This window comes from Paroedura picta, chromosome 17 (genome assembly GCF_049243985.1).
Source record: "Paroedura picta isolate Pp20150507F chromosome 17, Ppicta_v3.0, whole genome shotgun sequence".
NCBI classification, from domain to species: domain Eukaryota; kingdom Metazoa; phylum Chordata; class Lepidosauria; order Squamata; family Gekkonidae; genus Paroedura; species Paroedura picta.
The window spans coordinates 4,953,358-4,976,037 of record NC_135385.1 but is presented as its reverse complement, the minus strand read 5'-3'; the positions used below and the strand labels follow the sequence as shown (position 1 = coordinate 4,976,037).

The following is a 22,680-nucleotide window of genomic DNA, read 5'->3' as shown; positions in this document are numbered from 1 at the left end:
CTCCGTCTTGCAGGCCCTACGGAATGCTGAAAACTCCTGCAGTGCCCACAATTCTTCCAGGAGCTCATTCCACCAGGTTGGGGTCATAGGACCAAAAAGGTCATAGAATCATAGAGTTGGAAGGGACCTCATGGGTCAAATCTGGTCCAACCTTCTCGCTCATTCCCTGTCACCTGCCACCCCCTTGAGCCTTCACAGAATCAGCCTCTCCGTCAGATGGCTCTCCAGCCTCTGTTTAAAGATTTCCAAAGATGGAAAACCCACCACCTCCCAAGGAAGCCTCTTCCACTGAGGAACCACTCTAAGTGTCAGGAACTTCTTCCGGAGGTTTAGACGGAATTTCATGCTACTCCTGGGGTTTCTCGATGCCTGAAGGCGGCTCCAGGGGTTTCTTAATGGTTAAAAAAGTTGAGAAAAGCTACTCTAAGGTGCTCTTGGACTCAAATCTAATTGATCCTTCTAACTTGTAGACAGCAGGGATTGAACCTGGGGACCTCCTGCGTGCCAAGCGGAGGCTCTGCCACCGAGCCATGGGGGCCTCCCGGAGATGACAGGATGAGAATCCCCCCCCCACCCCACCCTGCCCCTCCAGCTTTCCTTAAGCCATAAATCTGAGGTGGAGATCCAGCTAAGCCGGTGTGTTTATCGCCAAGTGAGGGGAAAGGGGGCACTAATAGCCTGGGGTTGCATCATGGACAAAATAGTTACTCATTGCCAAAAGCCCACGGCTTTAACCTGCCGGAGGAATTCCTGGCTCCCCCGCTCTATCATTTCCAGATAACGAAAACCCCACACCATTCAACCTGCCACGCTAATTGCTGCCCATCAGCCTCTCGTTTATCAAATACAAACAGCCATCCCTTTAATGAGCTAACGAAGGCATCCGGGGAATTCCTAAATGCCCGGCCTCCGGAGGCCTCTCGCTTACAACCCCGCGAAGCCAGTGGCTAAGCAAATAAAACCGGGCCGTCCCAACTGGGTCACCATCATCTTGGGGAGGGGAAGGGAGCAACCCTATAAACTGAATAGGGGAATCATTAACTCGGCTACGTTAATCGTGGATTTAACTTTGTAGCTGCGCTGGTCTGAAGCGATAGAATGAAGGCTGAATTCAGTGGGACGAATCATAGAATCCTAGAATTGGAAGGTCCCTCGTGGGTCATCTAGTCCAACCCCTTGCACTACGCAGGACACTCACAAGGTTTAATTCTAGATATAAGCTTTTTGGTTGCATGCGTGGTTCTTCAGACACACTGGAGCAGATATGATCAGGCCAAAGAAGTTGTTAAGCAGAGATTGACCGACATAGAACACCAACAGGACCTAGCAAATAACCCATCTTTCATTATTAGTGAACCCAATAGATATTCATCTTACCCTATGACATATCTGGCCAAGCTTGAAGTACCTAGTCATAGGAGGGCCTTCACTTTGGCACGCTGCGATGCTTTCCCTTCAGCGGTATTAGAAGGAAAATATAAGAAAATACCCTATACTGAAAGGAAATGCACCTGTGGCTCTGGGCATGTAGAAACCATGGAACATGTTCTCTTTCAATGTCGATTCTATAATGAGATTCGAACTTGTCTAATTCTTCCATTGCTAGGCAGATTCCCAGGGCGCTCAGGAGAATTTTACATTTCTCTGCTGCTTGCAGATATAGAAAACAACACAACTTATAGAGTTGCTAAGTTCTGCGCAGCAGCGATCAAAATTCGTAATAGAATGGTCTGTTTTAAATGAATCTGGACAGCTGTGTCTATCTACCTTTTGTATTTTCCACCTTTTGTGTTCTCTATATTTTAAGATGTTTTAATTCCTGGTTTTAATGGATGTTTCTTATGCTGGTCTAGGACCGTAATAAAACTGTATGTATGTATGTACACTGGAGCAGAATGCCTAAAGCCAAGCCATGTGTCTGCAAAAAGAGCCCATGCAAACGAAAGTTTATATCCAGATTTGGGAGAGTAGAACAATAGCTGAGATACGTATGGAAACATCCTGCTTGAAATATGGGCATTGTTACCTTTAAATTTTGAATAGCGGTCTTATATTGACATTATTTTTACAGAGGGGTGTTCCTAGATATTACTAGGATATTAGAAGGTGGGGCTCCAAAAAGAAACACTATACCAGCATTTCTTGGGGCTACACGTAACAGCAAGTCACCACTTGTGTTTGCACAGCTTACACATAAAATATATTAGACTTTTTGTTTTTTAAGAAGAGTTGGTTCTTACATGCCGCTTTTCTCTACCTGAAGGAGTCTCAAAGGGGCTTACAGTCACCTTCCCTTCCTTTCCCCACAACAGACATCCTGTGAGGGAGGTGAGGCTGAGAGAGCCCTGAGATTATTGAAGAAGAAGAAGAGTTGGTTCTTATATGCTGCTTTTCTCTACCTGAAGGAGTCTCAAAGGGGCTTACAGTCGCCTTCCCTTCCTCTCCCCACAACAGGCACGCCATTAGCTAGGAGTAGCTGCGGTTAATATGACCTTATACTCTGTCCAAGAGACAAGCATTTGCTTATAAGAAGTGTGCTTGAAACACAAATAATTTGTCCCTTGACAAAGCCAGCAGGCGAAACGCGTTGGGACTTATATGAAGTAAGAATTTAAAAACATCTGTAACTGAAGAGAGACGACTCTATTTGGATTTATTATTGCCATATTGTGGTCCCAGTGCATCTGTCCACAGCAGACACCCTGTGAGGCAGGCCAAGCTGAAAGAGCTCTAAGAGAACTGTAGATTCATCCAAGGCCACACAGCTGGCTGCAATGTGGAGGAGCAGGAAATCAAACCTGGTTCTCCAGTTTAGAGTCTGCCGCTATTAACCACTACACCAAGCTCACTCCTACATAATCAATTTGTCTTCTGATCATAACCTTGCCCCTCCACCTTTTGATGGAAGATTTTTTGAACCAGATTCCGATAACAATTGAGTAGGGGAAATAGTCTGCCTTTCCTAGCTTTGTGTATGTGTCAGCTGTTAAACTCAGACTTCTCGGATTCTGAATCAGTCGTGGAAATTGTTCCAAACTAGGACCAGTCTACGCAGAACTCAGCCATTCCAAGTTCAAAATCAGCCCTTCAGCAAAGTTCATCAGACAACCAATGCGCTATCGCCCCAGTTCGATTAGTCCATTTTTTTGAATTCCAGAAAAAAGAGATTAAAACTTTCATTTCTGTAACCCGAAAATTACTTCAGGGTAACAATGGAATAAGAAGAATTCAGATGGATCAGACAAGTTTCCCATCTAGTCCAGCATCCTATCTCACATAGTGGCCAACCAGTTCCTCTGGAGAGCCAACAACAGGGCAGAGAACATCATAAGAACATCAGAAGAGCCCTGTTGGATCAGACCAGTGAAGTTCCATCTAGTGCAGCATCCTGTCCCACACAGTGGCCAACCAGTTCCTCTGGATGGTCAATAACAAGATGAAGAGTCCAAGGCCTACACAGAACTTCAGAAGAGCCCTACTGGATCAGACCAATGGTCCATCTAGTCCAGCATCTAATCTCAAACAGCAGACAACAACCAGTTCCTCCGGATGGCCACCTACAGAGCATAGAGGTCAAGGCTTTCCTGAGAACATCTGGAGAGCCTTGCTGGATCAGACTAGTGGTCCATCTAGTCCAGCCTCCTGTCTCACACACAAGCCAACCAGTTCCTCTGGAGGGCCAACAAAAGGGCATAAAAGCTGAGGCCTTCCCCTGAGGTTCCTTGTGGTCTCTGGGATTCAGAGTTTGACTGCCTCTGAACATGGAGGTTCCCTTTAGCTACTGGGATGCCTAGCCACAGATAGACCTCTCCTCTGAGAGTCTGTCTAATCCCCCTTTAAAGCCATCTATGCCTGTGTGAATTATTTAAACTGGGAATAACCTGAGCACTTGATCCCACTGCCGTCAATAGGACTACGTCTGCTGAAACCCAAGTCCATGGCGGGCTGTGGGTCAGCCCATAAAACGTTGAAAAGGGCTTAGCCAGAGCGGAGTACAAAGATCTGCGGCTTTTCGCTTTTATCCAATGAAATTTGCATATCGTCTACGAAGGAATTCCAAGAGTATTAAGGTCGGATTAGCCTTCATGAGACTGGCAAATCCAAGTTCATATTTCATAGCAGAGAAACCCTACCAGCCGACCAGGAAGTCTGTCCATTGCAGCTTGTAAAAGAAATCAGAAAACTCCTCGTTGGACTTCCAGGAAACGTGTAATTTAAGAGGGGGGAATCCGAAGCAAACTTGGGGGTTGTTCTTCAGAAGGGCTCTCTGTGGAATTCTGAATGGAGCCCATGTGGATTTTAATAACAGTCTGGAAATCACTCAATGGTATTCTGTGAATTCCTAGGAAAACAACATTTAGATCAGTGGGTTTTTATTGGGGAAGTCACCCCCCTGAAGATACTTTTGAGGACCTGTGAAGGAAACCAGAAGACCTGATAAGCAGAGAACTCGATAACAGCTTTGATAAAGCAGAAGGCTTGACAAGAACCGTGACTTTGCAGGGCAGTTCTGTTAGAGAGCTCTCTCAGCCCCACCTACCTCGCATGGTGTCTGTTGCGGGGAAAGGAAAGGCAGTAAAAAGCAGAGTACTAAAAAACCAGCCGTGGAAATGGAGAGGAATGCAGGAGTCCCATCGGGCTACACCACGCTGCCTTCCTTCCCAGTAAACGCCTTGGATTGTGCCCATGACCATTCCGTCAACTTGTGACGACGTCGTTCTCTGAATGAGTCATCCTTTTGTCAAAGAGAGGAGAAGAATGGCTGGGGGAAGCATTCTTGAACTTCACCCTACCCAAGATTATGTGCTGCTCCCCTCCCAGGCACCATCAATGGAATCCTTTGCTTTCAGTCCAAGAGTCCATTGGAGAAAAGCCATTCTTCCTGCTGATTTCCATCTTCCCCTTGTCTCCAGTTGGGTTTGGGTCTCGTGCCCTTGGATGGTGGCAGTACAAAGCCAACGCTCCTTGGCAAAGAGTTATCGCGCAAGACATGCGGGCTCAACGTGACGGTGGCCTCTTTCAGTGAATCACTTCTTTTTCTTCTTCCCTCGGGTAGTTCTCTCCATTGACAAAGAAGTTGGAGCGCAGCTCAAAGATTGCCACGCCGCACATACAATTACCGCGATAATTACCGTTGCAATTACCTGCGAAGGAACAAGACAGTCTAATTCGTCCTCCGGAAAGTCTGCAGTTCCCAGAATCAAAGGGTTTGACAGCGTTGTCGGAGAGCTGGGCTTGACACGCTGGGATGGCTATATCGGGAGGGCTTTCTGCCTGGTTATTCCCAGAATTGAGAAAAATAATAAACTAGAGGCCTTTATTTTCTGCCGCATTCTCCCTACTGTGGAAATGGACATGAAGAACGGGTCCATCTCGAGATGCCAAACCACGTCACCAAACTGTTGGATCACTTCAATAGGCCTCAATTCCCTTTTATTTCTTCTGGCCGAGGCACATCTCCCAGGGTGAACTCAATTCCCTATCATTAGTGGCTTAAAAATTCCAAATGTCTGTGTCTCCCCATCAAAAAATGGTACCATTTAAAGAGTACTTGAACGATGCTTTGGGTATGCGAATATTTGGAACCACCGAAATGTCAACTGGTGAAGTCAATGGAATGTTCTTGTCCCTTTGTTGCTGTTCCAGAGGCATATGGAGAAGCTGAGAGAGCCCTCCCCACACGCACCAAAAAAAGAGCAACTGAAATGACAACAAGCCTCAACGGAATGACCTCGGAGGAATGACTGAGGGGTTTTCTTGGAGGCGAGAGTGGCATCCAGCATTCGGATGATATTCTTTGGACTCTCCTCCAAGATAAACAGTAAATAAAATGGCAGATTGGCTGAAGACGGAGCATTTTTAGACATGACACATTAGCAATAATTGTATTGTCGTTTTATTGTAATTTGGTATTAGTGTTGGTTTCAAATGCTAATATGATTGTGAACCGAGCTCTACCGGGACTGTGAGTAGCCCAAGGTCAACCAGCTGGTTGCATGTGGAAGAGGAGTGGGGAATCAAACCTGGCTGTCCAGATTAAAAGACACCACTCTTAACCACTAAACTATGCTGGCCCTTTTCTGGTAGCCACCTAATTTCCAGGCAGGCTCACCAAGCCCCCAATGGGGGTAGGGGATCTCCCATTGCCAGCAGGAGGTGGGGAAAACAGCAGGAAATGGAGGGAACTTCCTAGTGCCCTGATGTAACCCAGAAGTGACATCATCAAGTTGCCAGAGACACAGGGGCCGCTCTGGAATTTGGGCAAACTCTATGGTTCTATCATAGAGTTTTACCAAGATGCCAGAGCGCCCCTAGTGTCCGGGAACCCTATATTGGTGATGTCAGGGAAGGTGTGTTGCCAAGAGGTACAAAGCAACCCTAAAGAAAGGGCCTTGGTAAATAAACTTAAGTCGTCAAGCAGATAACTGTAGCCGAAAGAAGCTCTTTAGGCACGCTGATCCCATATCATTGAGGGATCTAAAGGTAATAAGCAGCCCTTTGAATCGTGGCCAGAAACTACCAATCCATTCTTTGAAAGTCCCAAATCTCCACGAATCCTTTCTCTGCGGTTCAAAGGGAAGTGTTGTCGAACAGAAAGACACAACAATTTCGTTCCACTTCATGCGTCAGCCGTGCTCCCTGTATTCTGAACTCCACGGTCCCAAGTAAACAGAATTAGAGAACATGTTTACTGGCTCGGAGCCACGGAGATGAAAAGGGCCGGCTGTTTTGTTTTCTTCTAATCCTACCGCGAGTGAGTCCTCGCTTTCTGAAGCAGGTTGGGTATGTGATTAATGAATGGGATTGGGGTTTTCTCCTGTGAGCAAAACTGAAGTTTTCCCAACTATCATTAACAGCGATCCTTTTCTCCTAAATAAACTCCAGCATAATAATTTCAAAGAAATGTGTTGACACAAGCCATGCCTTGGACGGACAAGGGCTCTCAAAAGGTCGGAAGGAGCGGATGGGGACTCTTTTTCCAGTTGAGATGTCAATTGATGCTTCATGGCTTTTGAAGACTTTATTTCGAAGGCCTCAGAGCTGAAGAGGGGTCCCTCCCCTCTTCTTCTTCTTTTTTGTTATTGGGATGGTCATAATGGACAGCCGTTCCTCCGGAATTTCCCCTTGAAACCAGAGACGGCAAAGAAGTCCACCCCAACGTCCAACTGAGAAGATCTGTTAAACCAATCTCCTCTTGTAAAAAGGAACTCTGCATTCGGGGCACTCAGACCACACCGTGGGTCTTAAAGGTTTTGAAAGGAAGGGGGAGGTGACTACAAAATCCCACCGAAGGCACTTTTCAGCAATCCAGGAACGCCGAACAAAAGAAACTACACTCCAATTGGTCTCAGGAATCCAGCTTAAACTTTGAGAGAATTCTGAAGTTGAAAGGAAGAGAATCTTGGGGTCTGAAAGGGCAGGATTTGATCAGGAAGAGTGTTCTTTTTTGGGGGGGGAGCAAAAGCTTTAGTCCATTTGATGACTAACTGGAGGACGAAATAGAGCAAATGAAGGTACATAGCAAATGTTTTTTGCTAAATAGCTCTAGATAAGAAGAGATTCCCACATGACCTCTGTGCCTTTCCATGAATTCCCAGGCAGACTCTGGGAAAACCCACAGCTGTTTTTTGATAGCTAGCGTTTTAAGGGCTGGGCATCTCCTGCAATTTTATCATGGTGGCATTTTGGAGAAGCTGCCATTAATCCCTGGAGAAGGCAGCAAATATAAATGATCTAATTAACAAACAACAGTTGCAAAATTGCTCTCCCATTGCTTCCGCACCTAATGCTTACACTAGGAATGGACACGAACCAAACCACAAATTTTGCTCTGTTTGTAGTTTGCAAACTAAAATGCATGATGGGTTTACTATCATGAACTTCCCTTAACTTCCAAGGTAGTTTGTGCAATTCGTGCTGGTTCATGACCAGAGCAGCCCTCAACCTTTGCTTAGCAAAAAGCTCAAAACAGCTGAGCGGCTGGGAGCACTCCCAATGCTCAGCTGTTTTTGCAGCTTTCTGAAAACCCCATTTGAAGGGACTGTGGTCCCCTTAAAACAGGTTTCATGAGCCCATAAACAGAACTGGTTTGTCAGAGAGTGAATGGGTTGAGTTTCTGGTTCGGCCACAAACAACAAACTGAACTGTGTTTTTGTTGTTCGTGCCCATTCCTATATACTATGCCGAACCGGTATGTACATGTTCTGGTTATGGCTCTAAACCCTAGAGCAGGTTTTCTTGGCCAGGGTTTTGTGAAATCCCAAGGTTTCTTGATGGCCCTGGAAGGGTTTCTTGAATGGGAGAGAGTTAATTAAATTTGTAATTTTTAAAAAAAATTGTTAAACATTTATCAGGTGACGTGGTCATATCAATCTGGCCTCCCCAGCCAAAATGGCCAATGATGGGCCTGGAGGAGGTGGAAAGGGGAGGGGCCTCAGGTGGGCATGTCCACAGCTTTGCTTCTCAACCATATTCTGAACAATCGCACCATTTCTGGGGTTTATTGAAGTCTGAAGGATGTTTCAGGGGTTTCTCAATGGTAAAAAGTTGAGAAAGGCTGCCCTGGAGCCAGAATTTGTAGGATACATGATCACACAAACCCTACAGTTTTTTACGATGACCATACAGGGGAAACAAAGAACCTTGGCAGTTTAGTTCTTTTCATTGAAATGTAAAGGTCCCCTTTTTACAGAGTTGGTGTCGATCTCTCGGAGAACTTGGCTTTCTTCTCCTTTTCATACATTCAAAGCTCTATGTAAACATTAATTAATTTATCATTATGAAACAATGCCTCATTCACATTCATCCGCCGACTCCAGCAAGGGCCATGTCGAAGCGCTCCGGATTGTTTCATAATTACGGTAACATACAATCAGATATGTTTGTTTTTTAAATTACGGGGTAGGGTTCTTCCCTTCTTCTCCCAGCTAATTTTCAATGTTCCGTAGGCAGTCAGACATGATCTTACATGCGTCTACGGGGACAAGACCTGTTCAGAATGGCTCCGGGGAATGACAACTGGCAGCAAGGGGAAAGGAACTGCATAAAAACAAAACATTCGGCCAACTACCGAACACCATTTCCTATCAGAGAGATTTATGAAGCCGAGGGAAAAGTAGTCATTGAGGACTCCGGTGGCTGAGAAGCCAGGACAGGCTACGAAACTGTATTTGTATGCCGTTTTCCAATCTTTCACAGTGAATTTTCGAACAATAATAATAATAAAATCTTATTTTTAACCCACCCTTCCAGGCAGCTAACAGCATATCACACAAACAGCATAGACAAAAGTTAAAGCTACATTAGTTCACATGCCCCCAACCAATATTTCCAAAGAGAGGAGGTTGGCATCATGAGCTTATTTTTCCATTCCTCCCAGTGGTAGTAAAGCTAGCATGTATTGGTGGTTGTCATTTTGGGCCCCAACCATAGGCCTGGTGGGATTGCTCCATCTTACAGGCCCTGCAGCTTCGAAACAGGAGTTCTTAATTGGGATACACCAGTGTACATTTTACTGTTATAATTAGAATAATTATTGTGTTCTTTTACTATTTTATATATGCTATTACATATATAATTTATTTCCCACCACTCCAGAGACCGGCTCATGGCGGGTTACGATCGCCCATACTAAAAAAAAACCCAATAAATCCCCATTAAAACAGTCCAAGGACAACAAAAAGCATACGAGAAGAAACCCAAAAACATGGTGGTCATCCTCAATCTCCCATGCCCCAATAAAACATCTAATAAAGGTATACATTTATTATTGCTATTATTATTATTATTATTATTATTATTATTATTATTATTATTATTTCCTTACTGCTATTAGATTTTTTGCCTGGTACTGGAAGCAAAATTCTATTCCAGATATGGGTAGAAAGAGTTTTAAACATTTATGTGATTAAGAAACTTAGTGGGCTACAGAAGGGTGATTGTTCTTCTTTACTTGCTCATTTGCAGAGTATGTAATTGCACCTTATAATGTTCACTTTCTTCCTAAAACTTAATGAACTAGGAAATGACCCTGTTACTGGAGAGCTTATGCCGAGATTATGCCCAAGGGATTTTTGTTAATTGTCATATTCAAACCATTTATTCAGATTATGAGGTGCAACCACCAATTAAGCTATAGAAATTGGGATACAACATCCGGGACCCCGTTTGGTTGCTGGTATATTGGATACTGAGGGAGTCAACCAATATTATTTGAGAAAAAAAGGTCCACACCATTTTTTTTGCCAATTTGATTTTGTTCATTGATCTACTGACATTCTCGGTGAAATCAACATTTTCTTTTCATCACAGTACAGGCAGACTGCATACGATACCAAAATGAAAAATTCACAAAGTGGTAGCCCCCCATCGAAAACAACCCCAAGCCCTTTGGCACTCAGAAATCGGACTGGGAGGGGAGAGAAATGTTTGGATAAAGAGTTCCAGAAACATCCTTTGCCTGCCGTTCAAATTTGCAGTTGGAGACGCATTCCCATCCCAACCCTCTGAGCAAAGGGTTGTGAGTGTCCTGCACAGTGCAGGGGGTTGGACTAGACGACCCAGGAGGTCCCTTCCAACTCTAGGATTCTAACTGTCTGGATGGAAAGATAGCCAATTCTGTCTTTTCTTGAGTCAGCTCTCTTTGTCACCCACATCTAAAGGGCACCCTGTGTACCTCCTATTCTGCCAGTCCAGGTAAGATTTGGTGCTCGTTCAGTGGTAGGAGGCCACCTTCCCATGATGGCCCTGAGTGGAGGGCAAGGAAGTGCCTGTGAGTCACGCACTCAAATACTTCTTTGGCCTGCTTCCCGTGCTCTACAGAAGCTGTGAGCGACACACGGTTTCTCTCCCTACCCTTCTGAGGCATGTCTGAAAGAAGGCTGATATATCTCCATGCAGGGAGGGGATGTGGCTCAGTGGTAGAGCATCCACTTTGCATGAAAAAGATCTGGGTTCAACCACCAGGGAAAACCGTGATGTGAATGAGACTGCTGCTGGTCAGAGTTGGCAAGACTGACCAACAGTAGCCAGACTCAGTTTCAGGCAGTTGTGTGTGTTTATTCAGGGATGCAGCTCCAGGTTGGGAAATTCATGGAGACTGGGAGGTGGAGACTAGGAATAGAGGGTTTTTTGGGCAGGGCTTAAGTAAATATAATACTGTATAGTCCTGGAAGGGAGCCTTTTTCTACAGGAGAACTTCTCAGTCACCTGGAACCTGGAACTCTATTGTCTATCTTTCTAGCCTTCTTTATTTGGACATGGTCCAAAAGAGATGGCCCACATGGAGAGGAGAGGAATGGAGCATAGTGACACGTTCTCCCTCTGAGTCAGAGGAAATGTACAGAGAGAAACTTCAGTTTATTTCTTCCCCCAGACATTTCCAATCTTTATTTGCCATTGAAGTGTGGAATTTTGGAAGCCAGAACATTGATTTCCAACCAAGTCAGCTTCACTGGGCAGACAAGCAAAGGTAAAAGGCGAATAAATTAACAGATTTCCAAGATAGCTTTCCTAATTATACACCAGCATGGTTTTTCAAAGCTTTATCGGGGGTGGGGGAGAAACCAGACTTTAACAAGAGATACAGACTCACTAAAAAATAAAACCATTAAAATGACTGAAGGAAAACGTCAGTGTATTTTAAACTTTTTTTTCATGTGGGCTACTGGTCTTGTAAGGAATTTGATTTTCTGCCACTTCCACTGAAGTTTCTGGGATCGGGGAGGGGAGAGGGATAATATCAGAGCCAATCCTTTATTCTTTATCCTAAAGGGCACAAAATGCCCTTTTATGTGGCTATTGGCCTAGCACTGCTTCTAGCCACTGATATGGCTCCAGCTCCTTTGGCCTGGCAGCCGATCGAAAACCCAGAGTGAATAGCACTCCATTATGTTTTCACTTGCCAAGTCCAAGGGAAATATAGGAAAGGACCTGGACGATTGAGAAGGGTCATAGGGAGAGAAGGTCACACATGTCTCCCTTCCAAAACTTGTAGATTGCCCCTAGAGGCTGGGCAGGTTAAGAATTACCAAAATATCAGGTTGCCATTGTTTGCAGAGTGTTCTCAGAATATAAGGAAGGCCGAGCGTCCAAGAATTGAGGCTTTCAAACTCTGGTGCTGGAGAAGACTCTTGCGAGTCCCTTGGAGGAGCAGATAGGTGCCCCCAACACAATGATGTCACTACTAATGTGAACCAGAAATGATGTCATAGCTCCTGGGGTGACATTCTAGCATTTGCTCAAAACTGTACAGTTCGCCCATAGTTTTGGGTGAATGCGAGAGACTGTCATGTGGTGATGTCACTTCCAGGTTGCACCGGAAGTGATGTCATCGTGCCAGTGATGTCAAACGCATTGCCCCCATGTCACTGGGGAATTACTTCCTGCCACCCAAATGAGTGGCAGAGGGCAAGGACAGCAGGAAGTAAGCTGGGATCTTTCACTATACCACTCCGAGACTTCACTGTGAGGGGTGCTATATAAGATGAATGAATGAATGAATGAATGAATGAATGAATGAATGAATGAATGAATGAATGAATGAATGAATGAATGAATGAATGAATGAATGAATGAGCTGCCAGTGCTAATGTCAGGCAACCATTTTACCACATACCATACTTCACATCAGCACCTGATATACAGTGGAAGTTTCTTTATGATCACGGCCAATCACAAAATGGCAGCCATTTGGGTCAAGGGGGCGAATTACAAAATGGCAGGTTTGAGGGCTGGAGCCCATCAAAATAACATTGGGAAGTTTCAATTAGCTGCATCCAGTGAAATTCCGGTGCAGACGAAAATCAAATATTCTGGATGCTTTTGCAGAATAAACACGCTCTTTCAAGCGGTCAGCTCCGATCATCTGGCAGCTGTCAGCAGAAGATTTGGAGTGAAATGGAATGACAAGTGCATCCTATTTATACCGATGACACTCCCTGTCTCAAAATAGGAATGTGAAGCCTAAGGATCGCTTTACACTTAGGGTAAATATTGCTTTAATTTGCATGGAGTGAAAGATCGTAAATGCTAAGAAGAGGTTTCCCGGGTCTTCCCCCACCTCTACAAAACCAGAGAGTCTTCTAGTCTGGAGATGAGAGACAGATCTCACTTGAACCCACAAAAAGAAAAAACCTTCAGAAATGATCTTCAGCATCCAGAGTTAATCCATTTTTCTTCTGTCTGCCTCTTGTGGCCACAGTTTTCTCTGCACCATTTTTGATGGTTTCTTTGAACAAAAAAAGCCTGGAACTATGATTTGCCCAGAACAATGTAACCTGGGTACTACCGGTAAAACGATAGAGTTACTGGTGATTCCTAGAGTGACTGTCATCACTTCTTGGTTTCCCCTGGAAGTGACATCATCATGCCCACAACTCCAGTGAGTTTTAAATTTTTAAAATAAAATTGGAGACGTTTTAGGGTTTTTTGTTGATGCATTTTTAACCTTTTAATGTATTATCTTCGCTTTTACAAACTGCTATTGTATAGTAGTGCATCTAAAAGTTTGGTCTAAATGACCATAAATAAATAAAAGGGTCACTGTGTGAATCCAGCACAGGTTTAATATAAGTAGATTCGCCAAGAAGAAAAAGAAAGAGGTTTTTATGCCCCGCTTTTCACTACTTGAAGGTGTTTCAAAGTGGCCTGCAATTGCCTTCCCTTCCTGCCCCCACAACAGACACCCTGTGAGTTAGTTGGGACAGAGAGACCTTCAAGAGAACTGGGACTGGCTCAAGGTCACCCAGTTGGCTGTAGGTGAAGGAGGAGTGAGGAATCAAACTCAGTTCTCCAGATCAGAGACTGTTGCTCTTAACCACTACACCAATCTGGCAGCTCAGCAAACCCTTTCCAGTCAGTGAAATAGCTTGAAGGCAAAGAGGTAAAAATTATACTTTGTCACTGCTGTGAACACAATCTGGATCAGGGCCTCTGTGGCTGCCTTCTTCAACTCAACAACATGTTGGAGGATCCGAACACAGAGTCTCCCCAATACCATGTTTAATTGGCTTCTAGATCAAACTCCCTCCCACTTGTCTCCCTTGCGGTAGCATCAGATGCCCTCAACTTCAAGGTGTCCAATATTGGATGTCTTAAGGAAGCTCCGAGATCCATGATAGTTTACATTCGGGTGTCATGGTTAAGAGCAGCTGCTTCTATTCTGAAGAGCTGAGTTTGATTCCCCACTCCTCCTCCACATGCAGCCAGCTGGGTGACCTTGGGCTAGTCACAGCCCTGTTACAGCGGTTCTCACAGAGCAGTCTTGTCAGAGCTCTCTCAGCTTCGCCCACTTCACAGGGTTGCCTGTTGTGGTGAGAGGAAGAGAAGGAGACTGTAGGCCGCTTTGAGACTCCTTTCAGCAGCGAAAAGCGGGGTATAAAAACCAACCTCCTTCTTCAAATCTAGTATTGGCGTCAGTTTTGTCACTTCTGGGACGGTGTGTGTGTGTGTGTGTGTGTGTGTTACACCATGCTTCTAAGGCATTCCTTAAGGGATGAGTCATCTAGCAGACATATAAATTAGGCAGCAAAAATCACGACAGATTAGAATTAATAGCACTGTTAAAGGATTTAAACGCCCAGGCAGGCCGCTGCAGAGCTTTAAAAAAAAACTGATCGGTCCATACTGGGATCCCATACTGCAGAAGATAGGAATGCAGTCCCTGCTACCGTAAATTGTTTAATTGGGAAATGGGAACAAAGCTCAGAAGTCTCTTCTTGCTCTCAGTGTAACAAAGCCACCAGTGTTTGGGCTTCCGAGAACAAAGGGAGCAAGAAAGAGAGGTAGTGTTTGTGGGATTTCATTTACAGAGAGGTTCGGCGAGGAGACGAGCATTCTTGAAAGGGTTTTTCCCCCAAAACCCTATAAACTCCATAAACATGCAAAGGATAGAAACTTCTGTAATCCATGGCTGTGCTCCAGCCCGGCGGGGAGATATAGCAGTAAGCAATTGGGGGAAACGCCAGGGGGCAAACAGGGACAAGGGAACGTCGTGCTCGTTCTAGGGTCAAAAACGAGAAGAATTCGAATATACCAGTTCTGAGAAATCAGGCATGAGGGGCAATTCAGATGCAAGCACAGGGGGGGGGGGTTCAAGCCTCAACTGACACCCATAGCCTATTCTTGTTTCCTGATCAAAAACTCCCTCGGGAAGCTACTACTTGCCCAGCTGTACCAGACACATGTGGTATCTACTTATAGCAACCCCGTCAACTTTTTTACCATTGAGAAACCCTGGAACTGGTGCGATTGGGCAGAATATGGTTGGAAATCATAGCTTTGTACATGCCCATCAGGGTCCTTCCCATCCCATCCCTCGGCCATTTTGGGAGGGAGGGGCAGGTTCACATGACATTATTAATATTATTATTATTTATGATTATTATTATTATATGCTGTTATTTGCAGAGTCCTTTCAGAACGTACGTTACAAGGCTTCGTGCGTTTAATGAATTTCTCTTCCGTTCGGACAGTCCCGACCCTGGTGAATCTTGGGCAAAATGTCAGGCTGGCACAAGACCGCGTGGACAAATTAACTCTCGGCATTCCCCGCCCTGCGTGCATTTAATAAAGCACTTGGGCCAGAGCCAGTTACCTCTCACTGCTCAAAGCCCTCTTGCATCTGTTCATGTTGCACACTTTGGAATGCGCAAGCCGCATGCCGGGAACGTCCAAGGGTGACTTAATAGGTCACTCCTATCTTTAAGTTTTGTCCTTCAAAATAGAAACAAGGCTCTCCTGCAACCTTCTCCAAAGCATCGGGAGGGAAAGGGAAACCGCTCGGCAGCCTCGTGGATTCCCACCTCCCCTCCCCCACTGCCCAGCCAGAAAACTTGACCAAAAAAATAACAGTGGCAGATTCAGCTAAATCTCCAAGGAAGGTTACGGAGTCTTGCCCCAAATAGACATGAAGTTGGCCTCTCCAAATCTCAACTGAAGCCCTTGCAGCGTATTTTGAAATTTTAAAAGGTCTTTGTCGCTGTGGAATTGCCTGCTGAATGAGCCAAAAAATAAATCTGGGAATCGTTTCCCCCCCCCCGCCCTTTTGCCCTGTGTTTATAACCACCAAGAAGTCACGTCACACAAGCGAATAAATTATTAAAAGACTCAAGGGAAATCCCGTTGCACCCAGAGAAATAACGGGCACGAGGATGCACACCAGCCCTGTGGCTTTCCTAGGGACTGGCGACATGGCAAAAGCCCTTTGCCCACCCCTGGACTCTTGAGGCCCTGCCTCCAAACCTCAAGGAATATTCCTGATCCCAGGGGTCACCAACCTCCAGGTGCAGCCTGGAAACCTCCTGGAATTTGAGGTCATCTTCAGACTATAGAGATCAGCTCCCCAGGGGGAAATGGCTATTTTGGAGGGGGGACTCAGTGGCACTGTGACCACTCATCTCCTGGCTTCTGGAGACAAAAGGGCTGCTTGGGAGGGGAGGACTCTGTGGCACTGTGCCCCAGAGAGGTTGTAGGATGCCAATCTCCAGTTTGGGACCTGAGGATTTGCTAGACTGGCAGGTGATTTCCAGGCAACAGAGATCAGTTCCCCTGGAGAAAGGGGCGACTTGGGAAGGAGGATTCTCTGGCTTTGGATCCCATGGAGGTGCAGGTTCCACATGGGAAACAAAGAGAAATGCTGTGTGGCAGGAATTGCTAAGAACAACAAACATCACATAATTCATAAACTTGTCACAGTTTCTTTCTTCAATTAAAATATTGAATTGATAGCAAAAATGTGCTTGAAGAACAGTTCAGTTAAATATCAATCAAAAACAGTCGTATGTTACAATCAAACATGAAAACATTGGTTGGCAAAGAAATTAGGGAGGGTTTCTCAATTACTGCCTCTGTGTCAGCTTTTCTCAACTTTTTTACCATTGAGAAACCCATGAAATATTCTTCAGGCCTTGAAAAAGCCCAGAAGTGGTATCTCCAGGTCCCAGCTGGAGGCTGGCATCCCTGCCACTGTTCAGGGATGCCAGCCTCCAGGTGGGACCTGGGGAAGCCCCAGACTACAGAGATCAGTTCCCCTGGAGGAAAAGGCTACATAACACTCCCCTTCACAGAGAGAGAGAGAGAGAGAGAACGAACACAGAAGACCAAAGCATTCCTCCCTTCTCAAATTGCAAACCTTATTAATGACACAATCACCTCTCCATTAGGAAATATTTCAGTGTCTCCCTCCTAGGATGCCTCTGAGAAGCCATGGGCCAGAAGGTCCAAATTTAGAGGAAAAACATACCATAACAGCAACAACTTCTTCTGCCTGTGCTCTAGCTACATCTCTGTAAGGCAATGGCCATTTCTACAACTTGGTGTAGTGGTTAAGAACAGCTAGTCACAGTCCTGTTAGAGCTTTCTCAGCCTCACCTGCTTCTGTTGTGGGGAGAGGAAGGGAAGGTGATTATAAGCCACTCAGGCCATGAAAAGCAGGGTATGAAAACCAACTCTTCTTCTACAGGGAAGATGCTACTGGGAAACAGTGTCTCCCCCCCCCCCTCCACATCCCCATGGTGCTTCTGTGCCCCATCTACAGTTTCCCCATCTTCCATGCCACTGGGCTCACATTTGCTTTGCTGTGATGGTCTTGGAAAGACTGCAGGAGGCCAAGATGGTCTCCATAATGGAAAGGGAAAGTCCATATCTTCCCACCCACCTCAGCATTATTTCCCCTGCTGCAATTGCCTGTGATGGCTACTCCCAAAACATTCCCCCCTTCTCAGAATGCCAATTGCAAACCTCACATCTTACTCATGAGTAAACATTCCCAGGCCAGAGGTTTTTCCTGGGTGCCAGAGTGCCTCCCACATCTCCCCCCCCCCTCTCCTCCAGAAGGCGGCTCACTCACCCCATGTCCTCTGCGTTGAATGAGGACAGGAGACCAGGACAACCTATTGGCAGCAGGACATGTTCTGAGGTTGCCTCCTCTTCCATCCAGAAAGCTTCTTAAACTGGCAGGAAGTTGGAGACAGAGGGATGACCTTTCATTAGCCCTTCTTAGCCAAGGGTTCCCTTCTGATTGGGGTTAAAGTACCAGAGTGGGCCATTCCTGGCTAAAGGTCACCTCCCATTGGGGGAATATTTACAGGAGGAGCAATTAGGTGGGGAGTGAGTTGTCTGTATGCAATTTGAGCTAATTGGCCCTCGTTGGCAGAGTGCTCTCTCCCTATTAGCAGCACACCCCCCAGGGAGGGCCAATCAGGGAGGGAGTTGTCTGCATGCAATTTGAACTGATTAGCCCTCGTTAGCAAAGTGCAATTTGAGCTGGTTGGCCCTCATTAGCAGAGTGATCGCTACAGAGTGGCACACCCCCAGAGAGGATCAATCAGGTAGGGTGCAAGTTGTCAACTTGAGCTTTATAATGTTCTCTCTTGCTTTAGGATGCTTTGGGCTGATCCTGCGTTGAGCAGGGGGTTGGACTAGATGGCCTGTGTGGCCCCTTCCAACTCTGTGATTCTATGACAGACCAGAACGAATGGGATGAAATTAATTCAAAAGAAATTCCCTCTAAACATCCGGAAGAAGTTCCTGACAGTTAGAGCGGTTTCTCAGTGGAACAGGCTTCCTCGGGAGGTGGTGGGTTCTCCATCTTTGGAAATGTTTAAACAGAGGCTGGGTAGCCATCTGACGGAGAGGCTGATTCTGTGAAGGCTCAAGGGGGTGGCAGGTGACAGTGGGTGAGCTATAGGGATGTGAGTGTCCTGCATAGTGCAGGGGGTTGGACTACATGACCCATAAGGTCTCTTCCAACTCTATGATTCTATGATAGGGTTGTGAGTGTCTTGCATAGTGCAGGGGGTTGGACTAGATGACCCAGGAGGTCCCTTCCAACTCTATGATTGTTTAGTGATGATAGTGATAACACACCAGTATTTTGAGTGCCACTAATAGCTCATTCTGTATAGGGTGGTTCACACACACATGTTCATAATTCGCTTGTGTGAACAGATGACAGTCTTCAAGCAAAGGTTGGAGACACACTTTTCTTGGATGCTTTAGGATGCTTAGGGCTGATCCTGCGTTGAGCAGGGGGTTGGACTAGATGGCCTGTATGGCCCCTTCCAACTCTATGATTCTATGATTCTATGACTATGAATAGGATGGCCCATGTTTTCACACATCCCCTAAACAGTTCCACAGGGCCTGCAAAAAGGCGCTCCTCCGCCAGGCATTTGGTTGAGGTCGACCCAAACCATCGCTTCCAATTGGCCCCCAAGCCCCCTCCCCACTACGACTGACACTAATCGGCCTTACCCACTGGGTCTGCAGATGAGTGTGTGACTATGAGTTGTGTAGCACACCTCATTTTGTTAGGTCCTCCATTCTGCTTGCCAAACCGTGCATGAACCAGGTCTCTTAAAGTAGAACGTAAAATTAAGGAAGAGTTGGACAAATTCTAAAAGGTGACAGAGGAAGGAGAGGACTCCCTTTGTGCCTTGAGTAACACACCACATTTTGTCAGGTCCTCAGTCTAGCTTGCAAAGCGGCGTGTGAACAGGCCTCTAAAAGCAGAAGGGAAGATTAAGGAAGAGTTGGATCCATTTGAGGACTCCTTTGGAGCAAGCGTTGTTCAGGTATCTCCTGGGAGGCCTAAGACAGCCTTGTCATGACTGACCGCCTCCCAGAAATCCACAGGAGCAAGATGCAGATGGAAGGAGCAACGTGAAACCCAAGAGGGTGCGATCAAGTGTTGGAGTCATCTTCCCAACAGCTGGAGCGGCCTCCTCAGAAAGGTCCACGCTGAGTCTAGCTAGATGGAGGAGGGGAGGTCTCACATATTCTTTTGGCCCAAGTCCACGCACACGCCCTCCTCAGAAGGGAAAGAGAGACGAGCATTACACAGGCCGGGCCAAGAGATACCAAACTCACGCGAGCAGAAGGCAGAAAGGTACGGTTGGCAGAGAAGAATATACGTTGGCAGGGAGCCTTCATTTCAGATTTCAGACAACCACATTTCCAAGTGAGGTCAGTGTTCGGTCAGAGGGAGAGCGATCGCTATAAACACGTTCGCCAATGGTTACGCCGGGGACCAAATTAGCCTCCGCAATCGTCAGCAAACCCAAAGAAGCACACTGATCTACGATCGGAGGGGGAGAGGAAAGGTTTAAATTCTTCCAAGAAGGCTTCCCCAGTATCCACGAGAAAGGAATTATAGACCAGGCAACAGAGATCAGTCCTCCTCAAGAAAATGGCTGCTTTGAAGGGTGGACTCCGTAGCATTGTCCTCCGTTGAGGTCCTTCCATGCCCTAAATTTCGCCCACTCTCAACTCCCTCCCCAAAGTCTCCAGCTATTTCCCAACCCAGCGCTGGTGACCCTATCTCATCACGACATATTTTAATTCCTGTTTTGTTGACGGGATGGTTTAAATCAGAGGTTCTCAACCTGGGGGTCGGGACCCCTTTTGGGGGGGTCAAACTGACCGAGAAATGATATCAGGGCTCTCTCAGCATCATGCACCTCACAGGGTGTCTGTGTAGGGAGAGGAAAGGGAAGGCAAATGTAAGCCGCTTTGAGACTCCTTCGGGTAGAGAAAAGTGGCCTATAAGAACCAACTCTTTTTCTTCAGTAATCTCAGGGCTCTCTCAGCCTCCCCTCCCTCACACAGGGGGTCTGTTGTGGGGAGAGGAAAGGGAAGACAAATGTAAGCCGCTTTGAGCCTCCTTCGGGTAGAGAAAAGTGGCATATAAGAACCAACTCTTCTTCTTCTTCAGTAATCTCAGGGCTCTCTCATCCTCACCCACCTCACAGGGTGTCTGTTGTGGGGAGAGGGAAGGGAGGGTGATTGTAAGCCGCTTTGAGCCTCCTTCAGGTAGAGAAAAGTGGCATATAAGAACCAATTCTTTTTCTTCTTTTTCTTCTTTTTCTTCTTTTTCTTCTTTTTCTTCTTTTTCTTCTTTTTCTTCTTTTTCTTCTTTTTCTTCTTTTTCTTCTTTTTCTTCTACATGGATCGAGGCAGGGTGAGCAGTTTGGCCAAGGGGAGTGTGTGGCACAACCACTGTTGCTGATCCTCCTGCAAGTCTTAAAGTTGCCCCTGAACTCAATTTTTATTCTTCCAAATCATTGGATTTTGTTATCCAGTTGGTACCCCGCCCTTCTCTCCAAGCGGGTCCCAATTCTGCAAAACCAAACGGGATAATTCCACTCTGTTATAATTGGCCGCCATTTCATATATCCTCACCCTTGAAATGGAGTCTAAGACGATCCGGTCGCTTGGAAGGGAAGCAACGGGGAAACGTTCAGTCTGCTGTAACACTGACATTTTCCTTAATCGTTTTTTCCCCCCTCCCTGAACTGGCCATTCTTGCTGACGGAAGATAGTACTAACGAAGCCATCTCGATACACCCTGCGTATCAGGAAATGGAAAACCCGGATGGATATTTCAAGCTCCCTCTTTTCAAAATGTAATAGAGTCATCCGGGTTGTTCGCCGCGGGGCTGCGGTTATAAAATTTAATCATACGGAAACGGATTGCGCCCGAGCCTCATTTTCCACCGCGGCAAATATTATATCTGCAGGTAGCCGTTTAATGGGGACGGACATCGTATTTTGTGTTCAAGGAGGTTAGAAGATAATTGAAAACTTACAGCCACCTGCTGCAGGGAAGATAGCGGCGGGAGGGGAGGAGAAATTGCGTCCCTCCCTCAACGAGAGCTGCTTAGGCCAGGGCTCGTAGTCTGTTAGTGGTTTAGAGTAATCAATTAAAAGCCTTTTGATTGATTCCAAAGGTGTGCCCTTATGAGTCAGTCAGCAGATACTCTAAAGAATGTTATATTTAGGCATGCTAAGGACCTTGCGGCAAACATGCTTGGCAGACGAATGCAGAGTTTGACGACCTGCGTTAAGAGTTGTGGCAGGGGGGGGCTCGGTTTCTTTTCACCTCGACTCTGCTTGGCTCTAGGGAATAAATAATGCGCGGGGTGGAGTTTTTGCCATTGTGAAAAAGCCCCCAGCGTGGTGTCGTGGTTAAGAGGAGTGGGCTCCAGGGTGGAGAACTGGGTTTGATTTCCCATTCCTTCTCCCATGCAGCCAGCTTGGTGACCTTAGGCCAGCCACAGTACTCTTAGGGCTGTTCCCAGAGAAGAAGAAGGAGAAGAAGAGGACAAAGAAGAAGACAATGAAAGGAGGAAGGAGGAAGGAGGAAGGAGGAAGGAGGAAGGGGGAAGGAGGAAGGAGGAAGGAGGAAGGAGGAAGAGGAAGGAGGAAGAAGAAGAGTTGGTTCTTATATGCCACTTTTCTCTACCAGAAGGAGTCTCAAAGTGGCTTACAATCGTTTTCCCTTTTCTCTCCCCACAACAGAAAATGACTACAACGTGTCCCATACACAAAATACTCGACTGTCCATTGACAACCTTACCATAGGTGGTCTGTGGCTCAGCAGCAGACCACCTACCTGGCACACAGAAGGTCCCAGTTTCAATCCCTGGCATCTCCAAATGTCAAAGATCACATGGTCTTCTTGCAACCTTGACAAGTGGCTTCCAATCAGAGTACACCAAGCTTTCTCAAGCAGGGCTTACTGAAACCCTGGGTTTCTTGACAGCCCTGGAAGGGTTTCCCAAATGGGTGGAAGGCCATGTTGACCTGCCCCCACTCCCAAAATGGCCAATGTGTGTCTAAAGAGGCTGGGAAGGGGATGGCCCTAGGTAGCCGTGTCCACAGGTCTGCTCCCCAACCATA

At 46.1% G+C, this 22,680-nt stretch overlaps 1 protein-coding gene across 1 annotated transcript in view; it reads right to left on the bottom strand.

The window, feature by feature from the left end:
* The window catches only part of LOC143827143 (uncharacterized), a 77,352-nt gene extending 59,346 nt beyond the window's left edge, over positions 1 to 18,006 (bottom strand). The window contains exon 1 of the mRNA XM_077316462.1: positions 17,849 to 18,006. Coding sequence (XP_077172577.1) covers positions 17,849 to 17,934 — 86 coding nt within the window. The 5' untranslated portion in view covers positions 17,935 to 18,006. The remainder of the gene's footprint in view (positions 1 to 17,848) is intronic.
* Between the last annotated feature and the right edge of the window lie 4,674 nt (positions 18,007 to 22,680).